This window comes from Bos grunniens, chromosome 9, assembly GCF_055505025.1.
Source record: "Bos grunniens cultivar Pamir isolate PY7600 chromosome 9, Bosgru_T2T1.0, whole genome shotgun sequence".
In the NCBI taxonomy this organism is placed as follows: Eukaryota; Metazoa; Chordata; class Mammalia; order Artiodactyla; family Bovidae; genus Bos; species Bos grunniens.
This window is the reverse complement of record NC_141173.1, coordinates 67,112,735-67,134,094: the sequence shown is the minus strand read 5'-3', so window position 1 is coordinate 67,134,094 and position 21,360 is coordinate 67,112,735. Positions and strand designations below refer to the sequence as shown.

At 37.7% G+C, this 21,360-nt stretch overlaps 1 protein-coding gene across 10 annotated transcripts in view; it reads left to right on the top strand.

The window, feature by feature from the left end:
* Nucleotides 1-21,360, top strand: part of PTPRK (protein tyrosine phosphatase receptor type K) — a 619,180-nt gene that overhangs the window by 510,782 nt on the left and 87,038 nt on the right. For all 10 annotated transcript variants that reach the window (XM_086317874.1, XM_086317871.1, XM_086317869.1 and 7 more), the window contains one exon: nt 408-444. In XM_086317874.1, the coding sequence (XP_086174000.1) occupies nt 408-444 (37 nt within the window). The remainder of the gene's footprint in view (nt 1-407; nt 445-21,360) is intronic.

Sequence of the window (21,360 nt, the reverse complement as noted above, 5' to 3'; positions counted from 1 at the left end):
TGGTCTGAATCTACAGGTATGAAATGAACAAGAAATTTATATTTGGGTCTGATTTGTATTAGCTTTGCAAATATATTTTTCTTTATGATCATTCAAAAAGTACAATAAATTCAAATAGAATGCTGGATTGTTTGTCCTAGCAAGATATCCTGTTTCATTACAAGGTAAACAGAGATACCTAAGTCTTTAGAAAATACTAGTTTTTTAAAGTTATTTTACATTTTTTAGAAATCTCTGTGAAAACATCTAAAAAATAGTGTCTTTAATGCTGTGATTCTATTCCTTAGAAACCTAATTTATAACCCCAGATTAATCTTCATACTAGTTGTAGTTTATGAAATAGGAAACATTACCTATAACTGACTATTTTCATTTTTTTATAACTGACTTTTTTTTTATTCCGTCAGGAAACTAAAACCCAATGTGTACGAATTGCCACCAAAGGTAAGAGGTTTGCTTTTTTTTTCCCCCCAAATTCCATTTGCCAACTTTCTAAAATGAAAGAGCTTTGTTCCCTGCTTCAGGGCTAATTAAATGTGGCACTTCTATTACAGAGTATTTGTAGTTGTGCCCAGGTAAACTGCCAGCCAAGGTTTTTGACTCACTTGGGTGTCTTTAACAAGTAATGGTGTGCTACTTTTTATCCCCCGGTACTTGACTGGAGGAATCTTGTTATGACAATAAGAAGGATTTAGAAAACTTCAGAAGGGTTTGTTTCTGCCATTTTAGTGTCTGAGAGGTCTTGTGCTGCTGATTAGCTGCTAATTAAAACCTCAGCAATATCTGCTCAAAACAGCAAATGTCTTATTTAACAACCTCTGTCACTTTTGGTTGTAGACAATTAAACACAAAAGACTGAGCTAGTCTAGGCATATGTAACGGTAAGGATGGAAACAGGTCCATATCAGTAGAATAGATGGATTGAAGATTTTTTCCTTTTTTATTTAAAAAATTTTTTTAATCCAACTATTGCCAAGAAATTAGGTCTGGGAACAGCCAGGGCTATTTCTCCTGACACTGCATATTATAGTTTAGTTGTGTTGTTTCTTTAAGAGACAGCATTTTCATCTTTGAATGAGTATTTAGAGTTCAGAGTGGGAGAAAGTCTCCTGTATTCCACTATGTTTATAATCCTTCATTTAAGAGTTATGTAACTGTGCCAACAGGGAAAGAGAGCTACTTGGTGTATTCTAGCAAGAGAAATGAGAAAAAGCTGTCCGCACACAGACATAGGGCTCCGCAGAGGGTTGAGGCTCTGGGTGGTTTGCTGCCAGAATTAGTATTAGGTCCCCATTCATAGCAGTAGTTGATTCATTTAGAGGAAAAAATGAATGGCCATATTCTGTTTGTGCTGGCATCTTTCCTTTCATCATTTTTCTCCATCTAATCATCAATCTGCTCAATTAAGCGTTTGTTTTATACTCTTGATTTGTAAAGGCAATAACAAAAGACTTTTCCCTTGACTCATGAGGAGTAATAAAAAAGCTTCACAGAAGAGAAAGTAATATACACTTTTCAATTCAAATACTAGGATTCCTCATGATATTTTTAAAAATAAAGCAAACTTAAATGAAGGAAAAGAGAATGCATACATAGATGCATGAAGTGTATAGGCATTTTATTTTAAAAACTTGGTATATGTATCAAGAGTTAAAATTGAAATTTTTAGAATATAATAGCAGAAGGCATTTAACTCCTAAGTTTTTCAGATTTAAAACAAAACCAGAAATGTAAAATGGTCTCATATCAGCCTTCAGGAAGTTTTTTAAATATGCATATTAGTGTTAGTCACTCTGTCCGACTCTGCAGCCCTATGGATTGCACCCCATCAGGCTCCTCTGTCCATGGGATTTTCCAGGTAAGAATACTAGAGTGGATAGCCATTCCATTTTCCAGGGGATTTTCCTGACCCAGGGATTAAACTTGCATCTCCTGCATTGCAGGCTGATTCTTTACCATCTGAACCATAAATGATTCTAAAATTTTAAGTTTTCTTGTTCAGCTATTTGGATTTATATATGCTTAAGTGTTATTTTGTCCCTCACTCATACAAATAAAATTATGATGACCAATAGCATATGATATTTTGACTTCAGGAGAATTGAAATTTTGGAAATCAGATTTACCATGTGGCAGAATATTTGCCAGCGACTCAGAGGTAATAAGATATAGTCCATTTATGGGAATTTCTTCTTTGCCTAGAAATCCAACCCTGCTGTGCTTCTGGGTCTTAGGTTGACAGTGTTGTTTCTTGAGTGAAAGAAATCTGGCCTTTGCCCCTTCTTACTGTTCTTTTAAGTTGAACAAAATAAAATAAAATTCTCATTCTAAAAATAATAATGTTAGAGTACCTCAGTTCAGCTGAGTCGCTCAGTCATGTCCAACTCTTTCCTACCCCATGAATCACAGCACGCCAAGCCTCCCTGTCCATCACCAGGTCCCGAAGTTCACCCACACTCATGTGCATCGAGTCGGTGATGCCATTCAGCTATCTCATCCTCCGTCGTTCCCTTCTCTTCCTGCCCCGACTCCCTCCCAGCATCAGGGTCTTTTCCAATGAGTCAGCTCTTCACATGAAGTGGCCAAAGTATTGGAGTTTCAGCTTCAGCATAAGTCCTTCCAATGAACACCCAGGACTAGTCTCCTTTAGGATGGACTGGTTGGATCTCCTTGCAGTCCAAGGGACTCCGGAGAGTCTTCTCCAACACCACAGTTCAAAAGCATCAATTCTTTGGTGCTCAGCTTCCTTCACAGTCCAACTCTCACATCCATACATGACCACAGGGAAAACCATAGCCTTGACTAGACAGACCTTTGTTGGCAAAGTAATGCCTCTGCTTTTGAATATGCTATCTAGGTTGGTCATAACTTTCCTTCCAAGGAGTAAGCGTCTTTTAATTTCATGGCTGCAGTCACCATCTGCAGTGATTTCGGAGCCCAGAAAAATAAAGTCTGATACTGTTTCCACTGTTTCCCCATTTGTTTCCCATGAAGTGATGGGACCAGATGCCATGATCTTAGTTTTCTGAATGTTGAGCTTTAAGCCAACTTTTTCACTCTCCTCTTTCACTTTCATCAAGAGGCTTTTGAGTTCCTCTTCACTTTCTGTCATAAGGGTGGTGTCATCTGCATATCTGAGGTTATTGATATTTCTCCCAGCAATCTTGATTCCAGCTTGTGCTTCTTCCAGCCCAGCATTTCTCATGATGTACTCTGCATATAAGTTAAATAAGCAGGGTGACAATATGCAGCCTTGACGTACTCCTTTTCCTATTTGGAAGTCTGTAGTTCCATGTCCAGTTCTAACTGTTGCTTCCTGATCTGCATATAGGTTTCTCAAGAGGCAGGTCAGGTGGTCTGGTATTCCCATCTCTTTGAGAATTTTCCACAGTTTATTGTGATCCACACCGTCAAAGGCTTTGGCATAGTCAATAAAGCAGAAATAGATGTTTTTCTGGAACTCTCTTGCTTTTTCCATGATCCAGCAGAGGCTGGCAATTTGATCTCTGGCTCCTCTTCCTTTTCTAAATCCAGCTTAAACATCTGGAAGTTCACAGTTCACATATTACTGAAGCCTGGCTTGGAGAATTTTGAGCATTACTTTTCTAGCATGTGAGATGAGTGCAATTGTGCAGTAGTTTGAGCATTCTTTGGCCTTGCCTTTCTTTGGGATTGGAATGAAAACTGACCTTTTCCAGTCCTGTGGCCACTGCTGAGTTTTCCAAATTTGCTGGCATATTGAGTGCAGCACTTTCACAGCACCATCTTTCAGGATTTGAAAGAGCTCAACTGGAATTCCATCACCTCCACTAGCTTTGTTCATATTGATGCTTTCTAAGGCCCACTTGACTTCACATTCCAGGATGTCTACCCCTTACTATTATTGTGAAGATTAAAGTAGTGTGTATATATGAAATGCCTAAATTGCACTTAGTGTAACTATGAGTTAAGAGTTAACTGATCACCATAATTACTATATTCATTTAGCATTTTTTGCATGGAAAGAAAACACACTATTAAGGTAAAATTAACTTACCTATGTTTTTATTATTATTAGAGAATAATTGCTTTACAATGTTGTATTGGTTTCTGCCATAAAACCATGCAAATCAGCCATAAATATACCTGTGTCCCCTTCCTCTTGAATCTCCCTGTCACCCTCCAACTCATCCCAACCCTCTAGATTTTCACAGATTACCAGGTTGATCTCCCTGTGTTATCCAGCCACTTCCCACTAGCTATCTATTTTGCATGTGATAATATATATGTTTCAATGCTGCTTTCTCAGTTTGTTCCACTCTCTCCTTCCCCTGCTGTGTCCGTAAGTCCGTTCTCTATGTCTGTGTCTCTATTCCTGCCCTGCAGAGTTTCACAGCGTACAAGTATAGTCACCTATGGTATATAAAACTTTTCAGTATGAAAACTAAAACTTTTGCTGCAGGGCATTTTGAAAATACACTTACTAAATGACATAACCATATTGATTAGGGAGGGATGAAGGAACCTTCTGGGCAAGGGATGATTGGATATTTCACAGGTATCTAGTATATATATGCAAAAACCTATTAAATTATATACTTAAAATTGTGTGCACTATACTGACTTAGGGCACTGAAAATTCTTTTGCGAAATGTGAAAGAATTTAAAAGCCAAGAGCCACGCACCTATGGACACCTTATCTTTGACAAAAGAGGCAAAAATATACAATAGATTAACGACAATCTCTTTAACAAGTGGTTCTGGGAAAACTGGTCAACCACCTGTAAAAGAATGAAACTAGAACACTTTCTAACACCGTACACAAAAATAAACTCAAAATGGATTAAAGATCTAAACATAAGACCAGAAACTATAAAACTACTATAAAACTCCTAGAGGAGAACATAGGCAAAACACTCTCCAACATACATCATAGCAGGATCCTCTATGACCCACCTCCCAGAATATTGGAAATAAAAGCAAAAATAAACAAATGGGACCTAATTAAACTTAAAAGCTTCTGCACAACAAAGGAAACTAAGCAAGGTGAAAAGACAGCCTTCAGAATGGGAGAAAATAATAGCAAATGAAGCAACTGACAAACAACTAATCTCAAAAATATACAAGCAACTCCTGCAGCTCAATTCCAGAAAAATAAACGACCCAATCAAAAAATGGGCCAAAGAACAAAATAGATATTTCTCCAAAGAAGACATACAGATGGCTAACAAACACATGAAAAGATGCTCAACATCACTCATTATCAGAGAAATGCAAATCAAAACCACAATGAGGTATCATTTCACTCCAGTCAGAATGGCTGCGATCCAAAAGCCTACAAGCAATAAATGCTGGAAAGGGTGTGGAGAAAAGGGAACCCTCTTACACTGTTGGTGGGAATGCGAACTAGTACAGCCACTATGGAGAACAGTGTGGAGATTCCTTAAAAAACAAAGTAGAACTGCCTTATGACCCAGCAATCCCACTTCTGGGCGTACACACCGAGGAAACCAGAAGGGAAAGAGATACGTGTACCCCAGTGTTCATCACAGCACTGTTTATAATAGTCAGGACATGGAAGCAACCTAGATGTGCATCAACAGATGAATGGATAAGAAAGCTGTGGTATATATACACAATGGAGTATTACTCAGCCATTAAAAAGAATACATTTGAATCAGTTTTAATGAGGTGGATGAAACCTGAGCCGATTATACAGAGTGAAGAAAGCCAGAAAGAAAAACACCAGTACAGTACACTAACACATATATATGGAATTTAGAAAGATGGTAACGATAACCCTGTATGCGAGACAGCAAAAGAGACACAGATGTATAGAACAGTCTTTTGGACTCTGTGGGAGAGGAGAGGGTGGGATGATTTGGGAGAATGGCATTGAAACTTGTATAATATCATATATGAAATGAATTGCCAGTCCAGGTTCGATGCATGATATTGGATGCTTGGGGCTGGTGCACTGGGATGACCCAGAGGGATGGTACAGGGAGGGAGGTGGGAGAGGGGTTCAGGATAGGGAACACATGTATACCTGTGGCAGATTCATGTTGATGTATGGCAAAACCAATACAATATTGTAAAGTAATTAACCTCCAATTAAAATAAATAAATTTATATTTAGAGGAAAGTAGAAAAAATAAATAAATAAAAGCCAAGAGCAAATAGTCCATACACTAGAACAGCACGATCATTTTGAAAATATTTTAACCTGTGAAAATTATCTAAAAATCGTCCTGTGTTTCCTGCTTTCTCGGAAGTCACATCTGAAAGCAACACATAAAGAGAAAACAGGTGTTTATTTGACTAGTAGAGAAAACATGTATAATCAATGTCATAATTTCTAAAATAAATAGTGATATGAATATATATTATGAGACAAAAGAAGTGTTCTGGGAGTTAGGGTCATTGATGTTGGGATCATTGATCCTGCTCTCTGACTCACATTTATATTAAGAAGTCTTTGAGACATATGTGTCAGGAATGGAGTGGAAGCATTTAATATAAATTGCGCTGGAAATCATGAAAGTCATAAACTGTTTATAAAATAGCATATCCAAAGCCAAAACTATGAACATACAAAAAGGAATTTAGTCCAGTGTTATCTTTGAAAAGCAAAAAGGAGAATAAGTCTCAGGAAAGGTTCTTGTGGTACATTAAGAAAAGGAGGCAACCTTAAAAAGTCACTTGTCCAGTGAAGAGCACTGTGCAACCTGGATACTCAGCATGTATAGGCAGAAGTCTCTCGGATCACTGAAACATCACTGTTTTAGGCTACTATCAGTTTGCTTTCTGTCTTTTTACTTATAATTACCTATAATGGTCTAAATTGGTATACACCCACAAAATTATTTTTAAATTAGCAGCTAAGAATCTGGTGCCATGGTACCATAAAGAATATATACCATGATAATTTTATTTTTGTTTCTCAAGGAAATTATGCTGTGAGTGATATTCTAATAGTCAGATTTAAATGTGAAAATAATATACAAATTATAATAGAAATCACTCAATGGATTTTAAAAAGTACTTCTCTGGAAATATGTTTTATCTGTGTTTAACACTAGAATATTATATCATTTAAAATGTTCTCAATATGAAATAATCATTTATGTAACCATGTACTCATTTACATAAAATTATTCTACAGGCAAGCAAGCATTGATGAGTAATCAAGATATCAAATAATTCCCTAGAATAAAACCAAGAAATAAGACCAATAGTATATGAAATTGAAAGTATTATCATCTGTTTATATAAGTAATTTGATTTACACTTTGAACCTATATTTTGTTCAGTTTTCCCTCAGATGAATTTCTGGTTTTCTAAAAGAAAACTGGCAACTTAAATTTTTAATTTCATGGTGGTTTCTATGTTGATTAAATCTGTCCATTCCAATAAAAAGTATCAAATCTGATAAAACAGAAAAGTGTAGTATAAGTAAATTTATTGGAACAGAGCATTTAAGGTGAGAAAGGAGTTTCTTTTCTTAAGTTACTGAAATACAGCTATTTTTTTACGTTATAACAAACACAAGTTTTCCGGTCAGAAATGATTTTATTCCAGATCTCCATTTGTAAGTAGTTTGCTTTGGCAAACTGCTGTTTGTCTACCCATTAACCATTCTTTGACTTATTCCAATTTCATTTGGATGTCAATATGCCAGCCATATATCTAGCATTTATCTAATACCTGTTATACACCAAAAATTCTAGGTTCTGGGGACAGAGCAGTGAATAAATATAGACAAAGTCCTAACTTCTGTGAACTTAAATTCCAGTAGAGGGAAACACACCAGACAGAAACACATATGTGATATGGTGAGGGTAGGGGATGAGGAAACATGTGTCTAGGGCATTGCTATTTTGTGTACGTTTATCAGAGAAAGAGGGACAACAGAGGAAGAGGTGATTGGATGGTATCACCAACTCAATGGACATGAGTTTAAGCAAGCTCTGGGAGATGGTGAAGGACAGTGAAGCCTCATGCCCTGTAGTCCATGGGGTCTCAAAGAATCGGACACAACTGAGAGATTGAACAACAACAACAACATCAGAGAAAGACACTCTGTTAAGGTGAAGGAAACAAGGGAGGGACCCATGCAGGGGAGAGTCCTCACAGCAGAGGGAAGGTGGCCTCAGCCTCAGGGGATGAATCAGACTGGTCCTAATTAGTGATTGCCAACAAAGGTCCATATAATCAAAGCTATGGTTTTTCCAGTAGTCATATATGGAGGTGAGAGTTGGAACATAAAGGAGGCTGAGCACCGAAGAATTGATGCTTTTGAACTGTGGTGTTGGAGAAGACTCTTAAGAGTCCCTTGGACTGCAAGCAGATCAAACTAGCCCATCCTAAAGGAAATCAGTCCTGAATATTCATTGGAAGGACTGATTCTGAAACTCCCATACTTTGGCCACCTGATGCGAAGAACCACCTCATTAGAAAAGACCCTGTTGCTGGGAAAGATTGAAGGCAGGAGGAGAAGAGGACGACAGAGACTGTTGGATGGTATCACCGACTCAATGGACATGAGTTTGAGCAAGCTCTGGGAGGTGGTGAAGGACAGGGAAGCCTGACATGCTGCGGTCCATAGGGTCTCAAAGAGTCGGACATGAATGAGCACTGAACAACAACAACAACAACATACTTTAGCTTAGTCAGAACAACCTGGAGGGCTTCGAAAAATGGATTGTTGGGCATCAGCTCCAGAGTTTCTGAATTAGTAGGCCTGGAGAGAGGCCCAAGAATGTGCATTTCTCACAGGCTTATGCCGACACTGATTCTACTACTACTCAGATGATCATGCTTTGAGATCAATCACTGGGCTTCTAAGAAAATGTTTTCTTCCTGAATTTTAGAAGGAGAGATGGCAAAGACAACCACCAACTCATCCATCTTATCATGAGCATTATGTTGTAAGGATTTGATATTTAAAAAATGGAGAGCCAAATTGGCTAACAAGAGGAGAACAGCAAAGAAAACAAGCCAACTCGGAGACCTAACAACTCTGAGCTGAGCAAGCCATTGCTGGAACTCCTTAAACTGTATATTTAAATGTGAAACAAATAAATGTCCTTATTATCAAAACCACTAGTGGTGGGTAATCTGTTACCTGCAGCAGGTATTGTCTAAACTGATGTTTGGTTTTTATTTTCCCTTAGTAGTGAAAAATAAAATTGACATTTAAAAATATGGAATCTCTTATTAGGTATCAGTCTAGAGTATCAGTTTAGTTCAGTTCAGTCACTCAGTCATGTCCAACTCTTTGTGACCCCATGGACTGAAGCACACCAGGCCTCCCTATCCATCACCAACTCCCGGAGTTTACTCAAACTCATTTCCATTGAGTCGGTGATGCCATCCAACCATCTCATCCTCTATTGTCCCCTTCTCCTCCTGCCTTCAATCTTTCCCAGCATTGGGGTCTTTTCAAATGAGTCAGTTCTTCACATCAGGTGACTAAAGTATTGGAGTTTCAGCTTCAGCATCAGTCCTTCCAATGAATACCCAGGACTGATCTCCTTTAGGATGGACTGGTTGGATCTCCTTGCAGTCCAAGGGACTCTCAAGAGTCTTCTCCAACACCACAGTTCAAAAGCATCAAATATTTGGCACTCAGCTTTCTTTATAGAGTATCAGGAATCCATTTGCCTCTTGGATGTAGGGACTTTGATAGGATTTATCCTAAGTCCCTGAGAGCTGGGAAGGAAGAACCAACATGGTTCTCCGAGAAGCCAAGGGAAGAGAATTCCAACCACTGAATTATTCATATCTCCATTCACCCATTTATTTAGTATCAGCTTATTTATTCTTTTGATAAACCCAAGGTTGACCTGTAATTGTGAAAGGTGTTCGTTTAACTCTTGTAAGTTCCCATCCCAGGAATGGTCTAAATCAGATCATTATTAATTCAGAGTATTACTAATGTTAAACAATGATGATATAGATCTTTGCCAATCCCTCAAAATAATGTGACTTCAGTGCTAGCATACATTTTAAGTGTGCATTCCAATATTAAGAAAAATTTACTTGTCACAAAGGTGTAGGTGTGGATAGATTTTATTAATAATATATGACAAAACATATAAATTCTGGTGATATTTTATTTACTTTATTCTTTCTTCCCTCCTTTGCTATCTTTCCTCTAATTACTGGATAAGATTAGTTTTTTAAAAAAAGAATTTGCTTTATAGTTTTAATTTTGTCTTATGCTGCTTTTGTCAAATTTTTCATTGGTGCCCTTTTCTCTGAGTGTGCAGATGGGTAAAAGTTCTTTTTTAAGTGATCAGGCATTCAGAAATAACAAGCATGAGAAGAAAAAGAACTCTAAGTCTGTCAAGAAGTTACAGTAATACCATAGAAGCTCCATTTGGTTGTACCATGTGTGTGGAATCTTTCTGACTGAATTCATTCCCACCATATTTATCACAGATGAACTTGAGTGCATCTCAACAATCTTGGCTCTTAAATTGCACTCTTGTGCTGTTTTTACAACTGCAACAAAGGGGGATTTGAAAGTAGGAGTGAGGTCTGAAGAAAAAAATATATTTAATTGGGTCTCAGGCTCTAAAATCTTAACCCTAGTTTCTTAAATTGTGCAAAGATGCTTTATATTTTGCCAGGTATATGTGGAAGGAAATGGTAAAGCATCAGAAAGAAATTTTCAGATCTGCTTACACTGCTTTTTATACTGATGGAGGGGCTTCCCTGGTGGTGCTCATGTGAAGAATCTGCCTTCCAGTGCAGGAGTTGCAAGGGATGTGGGTTCAATCCCTGGGTTGGGATGACCCCTGGAGTAGGAAAGGCACTCCACTCCAGTATTCTTGCCTGGAAAATTCCATGGACAGAGGAGTCTGGCCGTCTACAGTTCAGGGGGCCATAAAGAGTCAAACATAACTGAGCAACTGAGCACATACTGGTCAGTCTAAGGTCAACTGTGATAGTTCAGTTTGGCTAGTAAGAAATTCTGGATGGGGTCGGGCTTTTATTGGTCCCTAGGATTGAATTATCTTTGAGAAAGCTGCCAGCTCTTCTGAAAATTTGTAATCAGTGAGAATAATTTTATTGTTCTTCCTCTCAATGCCTAAGTACTCCTGCTGGTACTCATACTCCTTTGTCTTGCAAGGGAGAAAAACTGTACATCATTTTTCCAGCCAATTGTATGTCTGTCCTCGTTTTCAAAAATTAGTCTAATTTGAGGTTTCATTCTTCTTCAACAGAGAAGGGAGGGAATTGCAAGAAAGTATATTGGTAATAGACTACAGCCTGAGGAAAATGAAATTATGTCTATGTGAAACCAAGCAGGGAACAAGTACACTTTTAATAAAGCTTAAATCAGTGGTTCATAGCTTGGAACTAACTTCTGTTAGGCAGCAGTATTTCCTTGTGCTCTGTCAAAGACCTTATCATTGTAAATTTTTTCTTTCAATATAGAGCAAGTTACTAAAAATTCGCAGCTAGTAGATTTTTTCAACTTATTTGCAAAACTAAAATATCCCTTTGCTTTAAAAAAAACTATAGTAGAATGAAAATGTAATATTTCTACAGTGAAGTTAAAGGCTAATGATTCTCCAAATTATATATTATCCAGAAATCTCTTAGGATAAAGACCTGTCTAGATCAACTGTAAGGTTTATGAGAGTAAGGGCGGTATCTGGTTATATTTATGAAGTCCATGCCTGATATTTAATACAAATGCAATCTTTTTGGAATGAATGTTGTTGTTTTCTAGAATTATTCCACTTTTCAGTGCCTTTAAGATGTATTGGTCATGTTTTTTTACTACGTTTTTATTAATATACTTTAGACATAATTTGAAGTATTTGATTTCTTTATGAATAAAAACTTTGTCCTCTTGGTAGTCTTGTCAGTTTTTGCTTCCCTTCCATCTAAATTATGCTACACTATTAGAATGGGAAAAAAATGTAAAAAGAAAAATTTTGCTTGAGTGACTAATATCATTATTTCAAATATTAATTTTCACCTTTATTCTTTAGGAGAAAAATAGGTTTAAAAAGTGAAGACTACAAAAAATAGAATAAAAATTGTGTATGTAGTGTAAGTATGTATGCTATATAAGTATTCTAAAGTAATGGGAAGCTTTCAAAAACTGCAAAGTTACTGATGGGAAGTTTCTGGCCAGTGATGATTTTTAATCTAAGAAGCCAATTGAACTTTATTTACTTATTATTATATTTATTTTATTATAACTTTAGCAATTGTATATTAAGAATATTAGTAGACATTATAGAAATTTGAAAAGCATTTACTCTATTTTTTAATAAACTATTTTTTTAAATTGAAAATAATGCTAGCATACACAACTTTGTTATATGTAGAATATTAACATAAGCCAAGGAATGCAGGTGGCCTCAGGAAACTAGAAAAAGCAAGAAAAACAATTTTCCCCTTTGAATCTCCAGAAGGAACACAGGCCTGCCAAATCTTAATTTCAGTATTGTATGATTCATTTATGGGCTTCCCAAGTAGCACTAGTGGTAAAGAACTCATCTGCCAATCCTGGAAACATAAGATAGGTGGGTTTGATTCCTGGGTCAGGAAGATCCCTTGGAGGAGGGCATGGCAACCCCATCCAGTATTCTTGCCTGGAGAATCCCATGGACAGATAAGCCGACAGGCTATAGTACATAGGGTCACAACGAACTGGACATGATTGAAGTGACTTAGCACACAAGATTCATTTAGGACTTCTAACTGCTAGAACCATAAATAATAAATTTGTGCTTTTTTAGCACACAAATGTATGGCAATTTGTTACAGCATAAAAAGTAACTAATACAATTTTGGTACCTGGAAGATGAGTCTTACTAAAACAATTACCGAAAAATATGGACATGAGTTTGGAATTGAGCAGAGGTTTGGAAAAATTTTGAGGAGCAAGACAGGAAAAGCTTGGATTGCCTTTAACAGACTGTCAGTAGAAATATGAATATTGGGGAAGAGTCAAGATGACAGAATAGGAAGACATGGAATTTACATCTCCTCGCAACTATATCAAGAATACATCTACGAACGAAACAGTTATCACAGAACACCTGCTAAACCCTAGCAGAAGATCAGACACCTAAAAGAACAAGAAGAATCCCCAAGCAACCAGGTAGGATGAAAGAAAGAAAAAACAAAAAGAGGAAACAGGAAGGGACCAGCACCCCTGGAGGGGAACTGAAAGTGAAGAGAGGTTCCCACACTCAGAAAAGCCCATTCACAGTGGGGAAATCAGCTAGGGCAGAAAGAGGATTGGTGAGAAATGCTGCAACTGGTCTGTGAAAGGCAGGACACAGTAAGAACTGTGCCCATGATCTGTGCTGCTGCCTGCATACCCCAGCCTGAGTCCGGTGTCTCCTGGTGCGGACAGGGGCTGAGTGATGGAAAGTGGTGTTTGAAGAATGGACCCAGGGAGGGGACAACTGCTGGCTGTGAAAAGACAGCATGAAGGGATAGGAGTAAGGAGTTCCACAACTGGGAATGTTTTCAGAAGAAGCTACACAAACATTCTGACTTTTCTAGAAGAAACTATAGAAGCACTTCTCTGGGTCACCATAGAAGCAAGGTACCATTGCTGAGTGGCATGCAAGGGGGGGGCCTCCACAGCAACCTCCTTCCCTCCCAACCAGCCTCATGGCTCCATGGGCGCTAGGAGGGGCACCCGATCTAAGCATGCTTGTCCACTTCTAAGCCAAGGAATCCTCTGTCCACACAAGCTCCAGAGACCACCAACAAATACAAAAGACCATAAGAGACTACATGCCCCCCAAAATGACCAACCTAGAATAATGGACACATTTTTAGGAAAGTGCAACCTTCCAAGACTGAACCAGGAAGAAACATGAAAATATGAACAAACCCATCATAAATAATGAAATTGAAACTGTGATTAAAAATCTTCTGGCAAACAAAAAGTCCAGGACCAGATGGCTTCACTAGTGAATTCTATCAAACATTTAGAGAAGAGCTACAACCTATCTTTCTCAAAATCTTCCCAAAAATTGCAGAGGGAGGAATACTCCCAAACTCATTCTATGAGTCCACCATGATTCTAATACCAAAACCATACGAAGATATCTCACACAGAAAAGAATATTACAGGCCATTAATCACTGATGAATATAGACACAAAAACCCTCAACAAAATACTAACAGACAGAATTCATTAAAGGAACACACACATTAAAAGGACAATACACCACAATCAAGTGGGATTTAACCCAGGGATGCAAGGATTCTTTACACAAATCAGTCAATGTGATACACCATATTAACTGAAGAATGAATATGATAATCTCAATAGACACAGAAAAAGCTTTTGACAAAATTCAGCACTCATTTATGGTAAAAACTCAGGAAGTGGGCATAGAGGGACCCTACATCAACATAATAAAACTTGCACACGACAGACCCACAGCAAACAACATTCTCAGTGGTGAAAAATTGAAAGCATTTCCTCTCAGGTCAGAAACAAGACAAGGATGTCTACTCTTACCACTTTTATTCATCATAGTTTTGGAAATTCTAGCCCTGGTAATCAGAGAAGAAAAAGAAATGAAAGGAATCCAAATTAAAGAAAAGAAGTAAAATTGAAACTGTTTGCAAATGACATTACACATAGAAAATCCTAAAAATACCATCAGAAAAACTACTACAGCTCTTCAATGAATTGGTGAAGTTTCAGGTTATAAAATTAATACACAGAAATCTGCATTTCTTTATACTCCTGAACAATGAAAAATCAGAAAAATTAAGGAAGCTATCTGATTTACCATCGCAACAAAAAGAATACCTAGGAATAAACCTACCTAGAGAGGCAAAGGATCTGTACTCAGAAAACTATAAGATACTGATGAAAGAAATCAAAGATGATGCAAACACATGGAGAGATATACCATGTCCTTGGATTGGAAAAATCAATATTGTGAAAATAATGATACTACCCAAAGCAATCTACAGATTCAAGGCAATCTTTATCACATCACCAAGAGCATTTTCACAGAATTATAACACTTAAATGTACCATTTGTATGGAAACTCAAAAGACCCCCACATAGCTAAAGCAATCTTGCAAAAGAAAAATGGAGCTGGAGGAAATCAGGCTCCTTGACTTCAGACTATATTACAAAGCTACAGTGATCGTGACAGCATAGTACTGGCACAAAAACAGAAATATAGATTGATAGAATAGGTAGACAGCCCAGAGATAAACTCGTGCAGCTGTGGTCACCTAATCTAATCCAGAGGCTAGAACATACACTGGTGAAAAAACAGTCTCTTCAGGGAGCGGTGCTGGGAAAACTTGACAGCTCCGTGTGAAAAGAATGAAATTAGGAATGAACATTCCCTAACACCATACACACATAAAAAAAAACCTCAAAATGGACTGACATGTAAGGCTGAACACTATAAACCTCTTAGAGGAAAGCATAGAACACTTTGACATTAATCACAACAAGATCTTTTTTGACCTATCTCCTCCTTTTCATAATCTTCTAGAGTAATGAAAATAAAACAAAAGTAAACAAATGGGACCTAATTAAACTTGAAAGATTTTGCACAGCAAAGGAAACCATAAACAAGACAAAAAGATAGCCCTCAGAATGGGAGAAAATATTTGCAAACAAAGCAAGGCAGTACTGATTCCCTATTTTAATCCTTTGTTGAAAAAGGCAAATGCTGAGTGATAGAAAATTAAATTATTTTTATTCTTAGCAATTAAAAACAGGTCTTTAGAGTGAATCCCTACATCAAAAGGATTGCATTATTTTTATTGCAGTGTTATGGTAACATGAACTCTGCCTCTCTTTTTTTTCGGTATTTATCCTATTGCAGGAATAAAAGATTAAAATCCAGTTTGGCCTCATTGAAACACATTTACAGAGTGTTATAGAGAATTGGTTTATGATTATTATCCCATAATAGACAAAGTATCCTTTATCCTCTATCAGTTTAGTGTCTGAAATTATGCATTCTATTCATTTTTTAATGAAATGTGGATTAAAGATTCTCTAATTTAATAAACGGCATAAGAGTCAAAAGTTAATTGGATCTTTGTTGAATGAGCAGTGACCACTGTGTGTGATTGATGGGAGGAAAAGTCAGTGAATTACATTTTTAATTTGTTTTATGTATTTAAAACTTTTAGATTAGTAAAATGTGTATTTTTTTATCAGTTTTCTCAAGTAAATTATGTAGCACTAATTATTCTTATAAAAATCATGGTAAAATCCTAATTTCTTTCAAAAATAAAAATTTCTCAGATTCTGCAAATCCGAGATATAAAAAATGCCACATGCTTGAGTACATTTGAGTATACATTGAGTACATTGAGTATAGTTTATTATGTTTTCATTTTAAAGACAGAAAATGAATGTTATTACCAAGACATATAAACAGTTCTAGATTTGTCTCCTGCTGTTTTTTATGAGTTTCAAACAAACTTTAAAGTTTGCAATCTTGTTTAATTCTTACCTTGTGGCTCAGATGGTAAAGCATCTGCCTGCAGTGCGGGAGACCTGGGTTCGATCCCTGGGTTGGGAAGATCCCCTGGAGAAGGAAATGGCAACCCACTCCAGCACTCTTGCCTGGAAAATCCCATGGATGGAGGAGCCTGGAAGGCTACAGTCCATGGGGTCACAAAGAGTCGGACACGACTGAGCGACTTCACTTTTCACTTTCTATTCTTTATTCTTAGAGCTCCTGCTGAATTTACTGGGAAAGAGGTTACCATCTCCAAGCGCTTGTTTTAGGAAATGCAGAAATTCACATTTGCAAATACCATGGTGAAGGTGACAAAGTGATTGTCACCACATTTTGCATAACCCTGGTGGTAGCAGAAGGAATTTTACAATTTAAGTATCACTGACCTTTCATGAAATATACAGATTGTCCTTTTAAACCTCTTGGTGATAGATGTTTGTGTGTGCAGACTTGCCTTCCATATTGTAAATTCAAAAGGACAGTGTATTCATTGCTGTCCATTGCTGTTACATAAGTTCCCTATATGCAAACCTTCAACTTGCAAACTTTCAAAGACCTGAACATATGTTTGCATATCCAGTCCCGTACGTGTAGTTCACATGTCTGACGTACATCATATGTGTGCATCCTCTACAAGCAGTTGTGCTTTTGTGTACTTTTTGTACAATACTGTAAAGAGTACAGTAGTACAGTATGTTTATTTCAATCCTAAGATGTCTAGATGGAGAAGACAATGGCATCCCACTCCAGTACTCTTGCCTGGAAAATCCCATGGACGGAAGAGCCTGGTAGGCTGCAGTCCATGAGGTCGCTAAGAGTCGGACACGACTGAGCGACTTCACTTTGACTTTTCACTTTCACGCATTGGAGAAGGAAATGGCAACCCACTCCAGTATTCTTGCCTGGAGAATCCCAGGGACGGGGCAGCCTGGTGGGCTGCCGTCTATGGGGTCGCACAGAGTCGGACACGACTGAAGCGACTTAGCAGCAGCAGCAGCAAGGTGTCTAGAAACAAGCATAAAAGCAGTGGTAATATTGTTGGAACTGCCAGCAGCCCCAACAGGGAGGCCTGGCGTGCTGCGATTCATGGGGTCACAAAGAGTCAGACACGACTGAGTGACTGAACTGACTGACTGTACTTTTCAAGGTACTTTTAAGATTTAGTGTTTTCTCTATTTTTTGCTATGTGTTTGTTTTTTATGTACTTTTTTTGTGTGTGAAAAGTATTGAAACCTTTACAGTACAGTACTATATAGCTGACTGTGTTGTTTGAGCACCTAGGCTGACTTTGTTGGACTTAGGAATAAATTGGACTTAGGAACATACTCTTGGAACAGAACTTGTTTATATGTAGGGGGCTTACCTGGTGGCTCAGGTGGTAAAGAATCTGCCTGTAATGCAGGAGACCCTTGTTCAATCCCTGGGTCAGGCAGATCCCCTGGAGAAGGGAATGGCTACCCACTCTGATATTCTTGCCTGGAGAATTCTATGGATAGAGGAGCCTGGCAGGCTACAGTCCATGGGGTCTTAGAGAGTTGGACACTGCTGAGCGACTAACACTTTCACACTTTCACTACCATATTTATAACACCTGTGCCTCTTAAAGTCCCAGTCTTTGCCGTTAAGGGAACCATCAGTTCTTAATACCTCCTGCTCTCTTGGTCTCTTTGCTGCTATCTTCCCAGGTGAAAATTCACCTGGGCTGTGCCTTTGAGGTAGGGTTTCACTGTATTGGTAAAGCTTTCCTCTGCTCTCCCTGTTAACCATCATCTCAGTTCTGACTTCTTTATAAAAAGTTGCTTTGTATTGGCCAGGTATTCTGCCGACATGTCCAGCCAGTAGGGAAGATAGTTTGAAGTAAATGTGGTTCATTGTTGGTGATCTGACAGTGCACTAAAGATAAGAGCAAGTAAGAAAGTTGTTGTTGTTTTTTTGTGTGTGTGAAGAAATAAAGAAGAAAGAAAACTAAAGGTCCTAAGAAATATGTAGCTAACACTTCACCTCACATAATTCAGTTTTTCTCAAGGCTGGCTACTGGGCTTCCCAGGTGATGTTAACAATAAAGAATCCACCTGCCAATGCAGGAGACCAGGAGGAGGGCATGGCAATCCACTCCAGTCTTCTTGCCTGGAGAATCCCGTGGAGAGAGGAGCCCAGCGGTCTGTGGTTCATAGTGTCACAAAGAGTAGGGCATGACTGCAGTGACTTCACACACATGCTAGGCTTCCACCATACCAATTTTTAGAAGTGATCATGGTAGCAACTACTTTGTTAACCTGTGATTTAAAAAAGAAAAATTGTTTTACATCATCATTGTGAACAGTACTCATCCCTTGATTACATCTTTGTCCATTGCTTACTTCCCTACACCTACCTGTTCCACCAGCTGTTAAACACTGACAATTTGGTCATCCATCTGCATTGTTTATTGTCTGCCTACTCTCTTGTCAGGCACTAAGCCTGATGTTGAACTTCAAGGGAGCCAGGCATGGGATGCAGGGCAGGACACCTGTATGCAGTTACTATGCAGAGCAGATTTGGGGTACAAATAGTCATTGGCCACATCTGTCTTAAATCACGAGCTATTATCTTCCTCATGGAGATTCCTCAACTCTACCAACATCTGTTCTTGGAAATAAAATCCTCCCCTTTTCATTTTGGTAGGATAGTTACAGTCTATGTTATATAGTTGCTATAATCTGGATTTAGCTCATAACTTCCATTTAAACAAATATCTTCCCATCTGAAAACTATGGACGTGTTTCTGTTCAGATTTTAGAAAACAAATCACCAATCTAATTTGTGTGTTTTAGACACAAAATTGTACATATTTACCTAATGTGGGGATTTTTTTTGAGACTTATTTATGATCATAGAGGCATACCTATATTTCTCTATATTTGACCTAGAGATAGATTTTTTTAAATGCCATCATCCTAAGATAGTGGTCTGAAGCTTACATTTTTTAACTTCAAACATTTTGGACATATTTTCCAGTTAGAAAATACAGATATTTCATTGTGTGAATGTATTTTTAATTCTTCACCTTTTGAGAGACAGGCATCACCAACATGGCATCACCAAAGCAGTGGACATGAGTTTGAGTAGACTCCAGGAGTTGGTGAGGGACAGGGAAGCCTAACATGCTGCAGTCCATGGGGTCACAGAGTCAGACACGACTGAGCAACTGAACTGAACTGAAAAGCCTTGTGTTGCATGCAATTATGAATTAAACATTGTCTGTCATAGGACAAATTCCTAAAAGTGGTATTTCTAAGTTTTATACATATATATTATATAGTATATTTATTTAATATATATTTTAATATTTTAAAATATATTTACTATATTAAATATTAATATATAACATATACATATATATTTTAAAATATTACAGCCAAATTACACTCAAAAAGAATTATACAAATTTATATTTCAAACTATACTAGAATCCTGCTTTCTCTATACCTTTATTACTACTAACTGAAATCAGTCTTTAAGATTTTGCTTATCTAATCAGTTCAGTTCAATCACTCAGTCCTGTCCAACTTTTTGCGATGCCATGCACTGCAGCATGCCAGGCCTCCCTGTCCATCACCAACTCCCAAAGTCTACTCAAACTCATGTCCATTGCGTAGGTGATGCCATCCAACCATCTCATCCTCTTTTGTCCCCTTCTCCTCCTCCCCTCAATCTTTCCCAGCATCAGGGTCTTTCCAAATGAGTCAGTTCTTCGCATCAGGTGGCCAAAGTATTGGAGTTTAAGCTTCAGCATCTGTTCTTTCAGTGAATATTCAGGACTGATTTCCTTTAGGATGGACTGGTTGGATCTCCTTGCAGTCCAAGGGACGCTCAAGAGCCTTCTCCAACACCACAGTTCAAAAGTTTCAATTCTTTGGCACTCAGCTTTGTTTATAGTCCAACTCTCACATCCATACATGACTACTGGAAAAAACCATAGCTTTGACTAGACAGACCTTTGTTGGCAAAGTAATATCTCTGCTTTTTAATATGCTGCCTAGGTTGGTCATAGCTTTTCTTCCAAGGAGCAAGCATCTTTTAATTTCATGGCTGCAGTCACTATATGCAGTGATTTTGGAGCCCCCAAAAATAAAGTCTGTCACCATTTCCATTGTTTCCCCGTCTATTTGCCACGAAGTGCTGGGACTGGATGCCATGATCTTCATTTTCTGAATGTTGAGTATTAAGCCAACTTTTTCACTCTCCTCTTTCACTTTCATCAAGAGGCTCTTTAGTTCCTCTTCGCTTTCTGCCATAAGGGTGGTGTCATCTGCGTATCTGAGGTTATCTAATGGACAATGTTTTATTGTATTATAATGAGATCCACATAATGATACCACTGATAGTTTTTTTAAAATCATCCAGTGAAGAATGAAGACATGACCACATGAACACAGTTAACTATTCAATTTATGTGATGCATTTTGTTTCAAGTTGATGAATGAAAAAAGTTAACAAATATTCCAAACTCTTATTTTGAAGTCTACTACTTTGGGAAAGCCTGGAAATACTTCAGAATATTTCAAGTGCATAGTGGTGTTGTCACGTTTCCCAAGCTACAGTAGATTTAAAATCGTCTTGAAATATGATATGCTTTTATTAATCACTGATAGTCTGATTTCCAAGTTCTTCAGACATTCTTTCATTGACTGAGGCAATATTCGTAGAAGTTGTGAAAACTACACTTTTTATTCTTTAAAAGCAAATAAGGCGTGTCAAAAAATAACCAAAGTCGAGGAAATTATGAGGAACCACAAGAATAAGTTGGGGTTCATCAAGTAAGACTGTTGGCAGAAGCAAATGTGCAGAATGTTTTTAAATTCACTGCTAAGAAATCTTTTTAAATCCAGTTTTGAG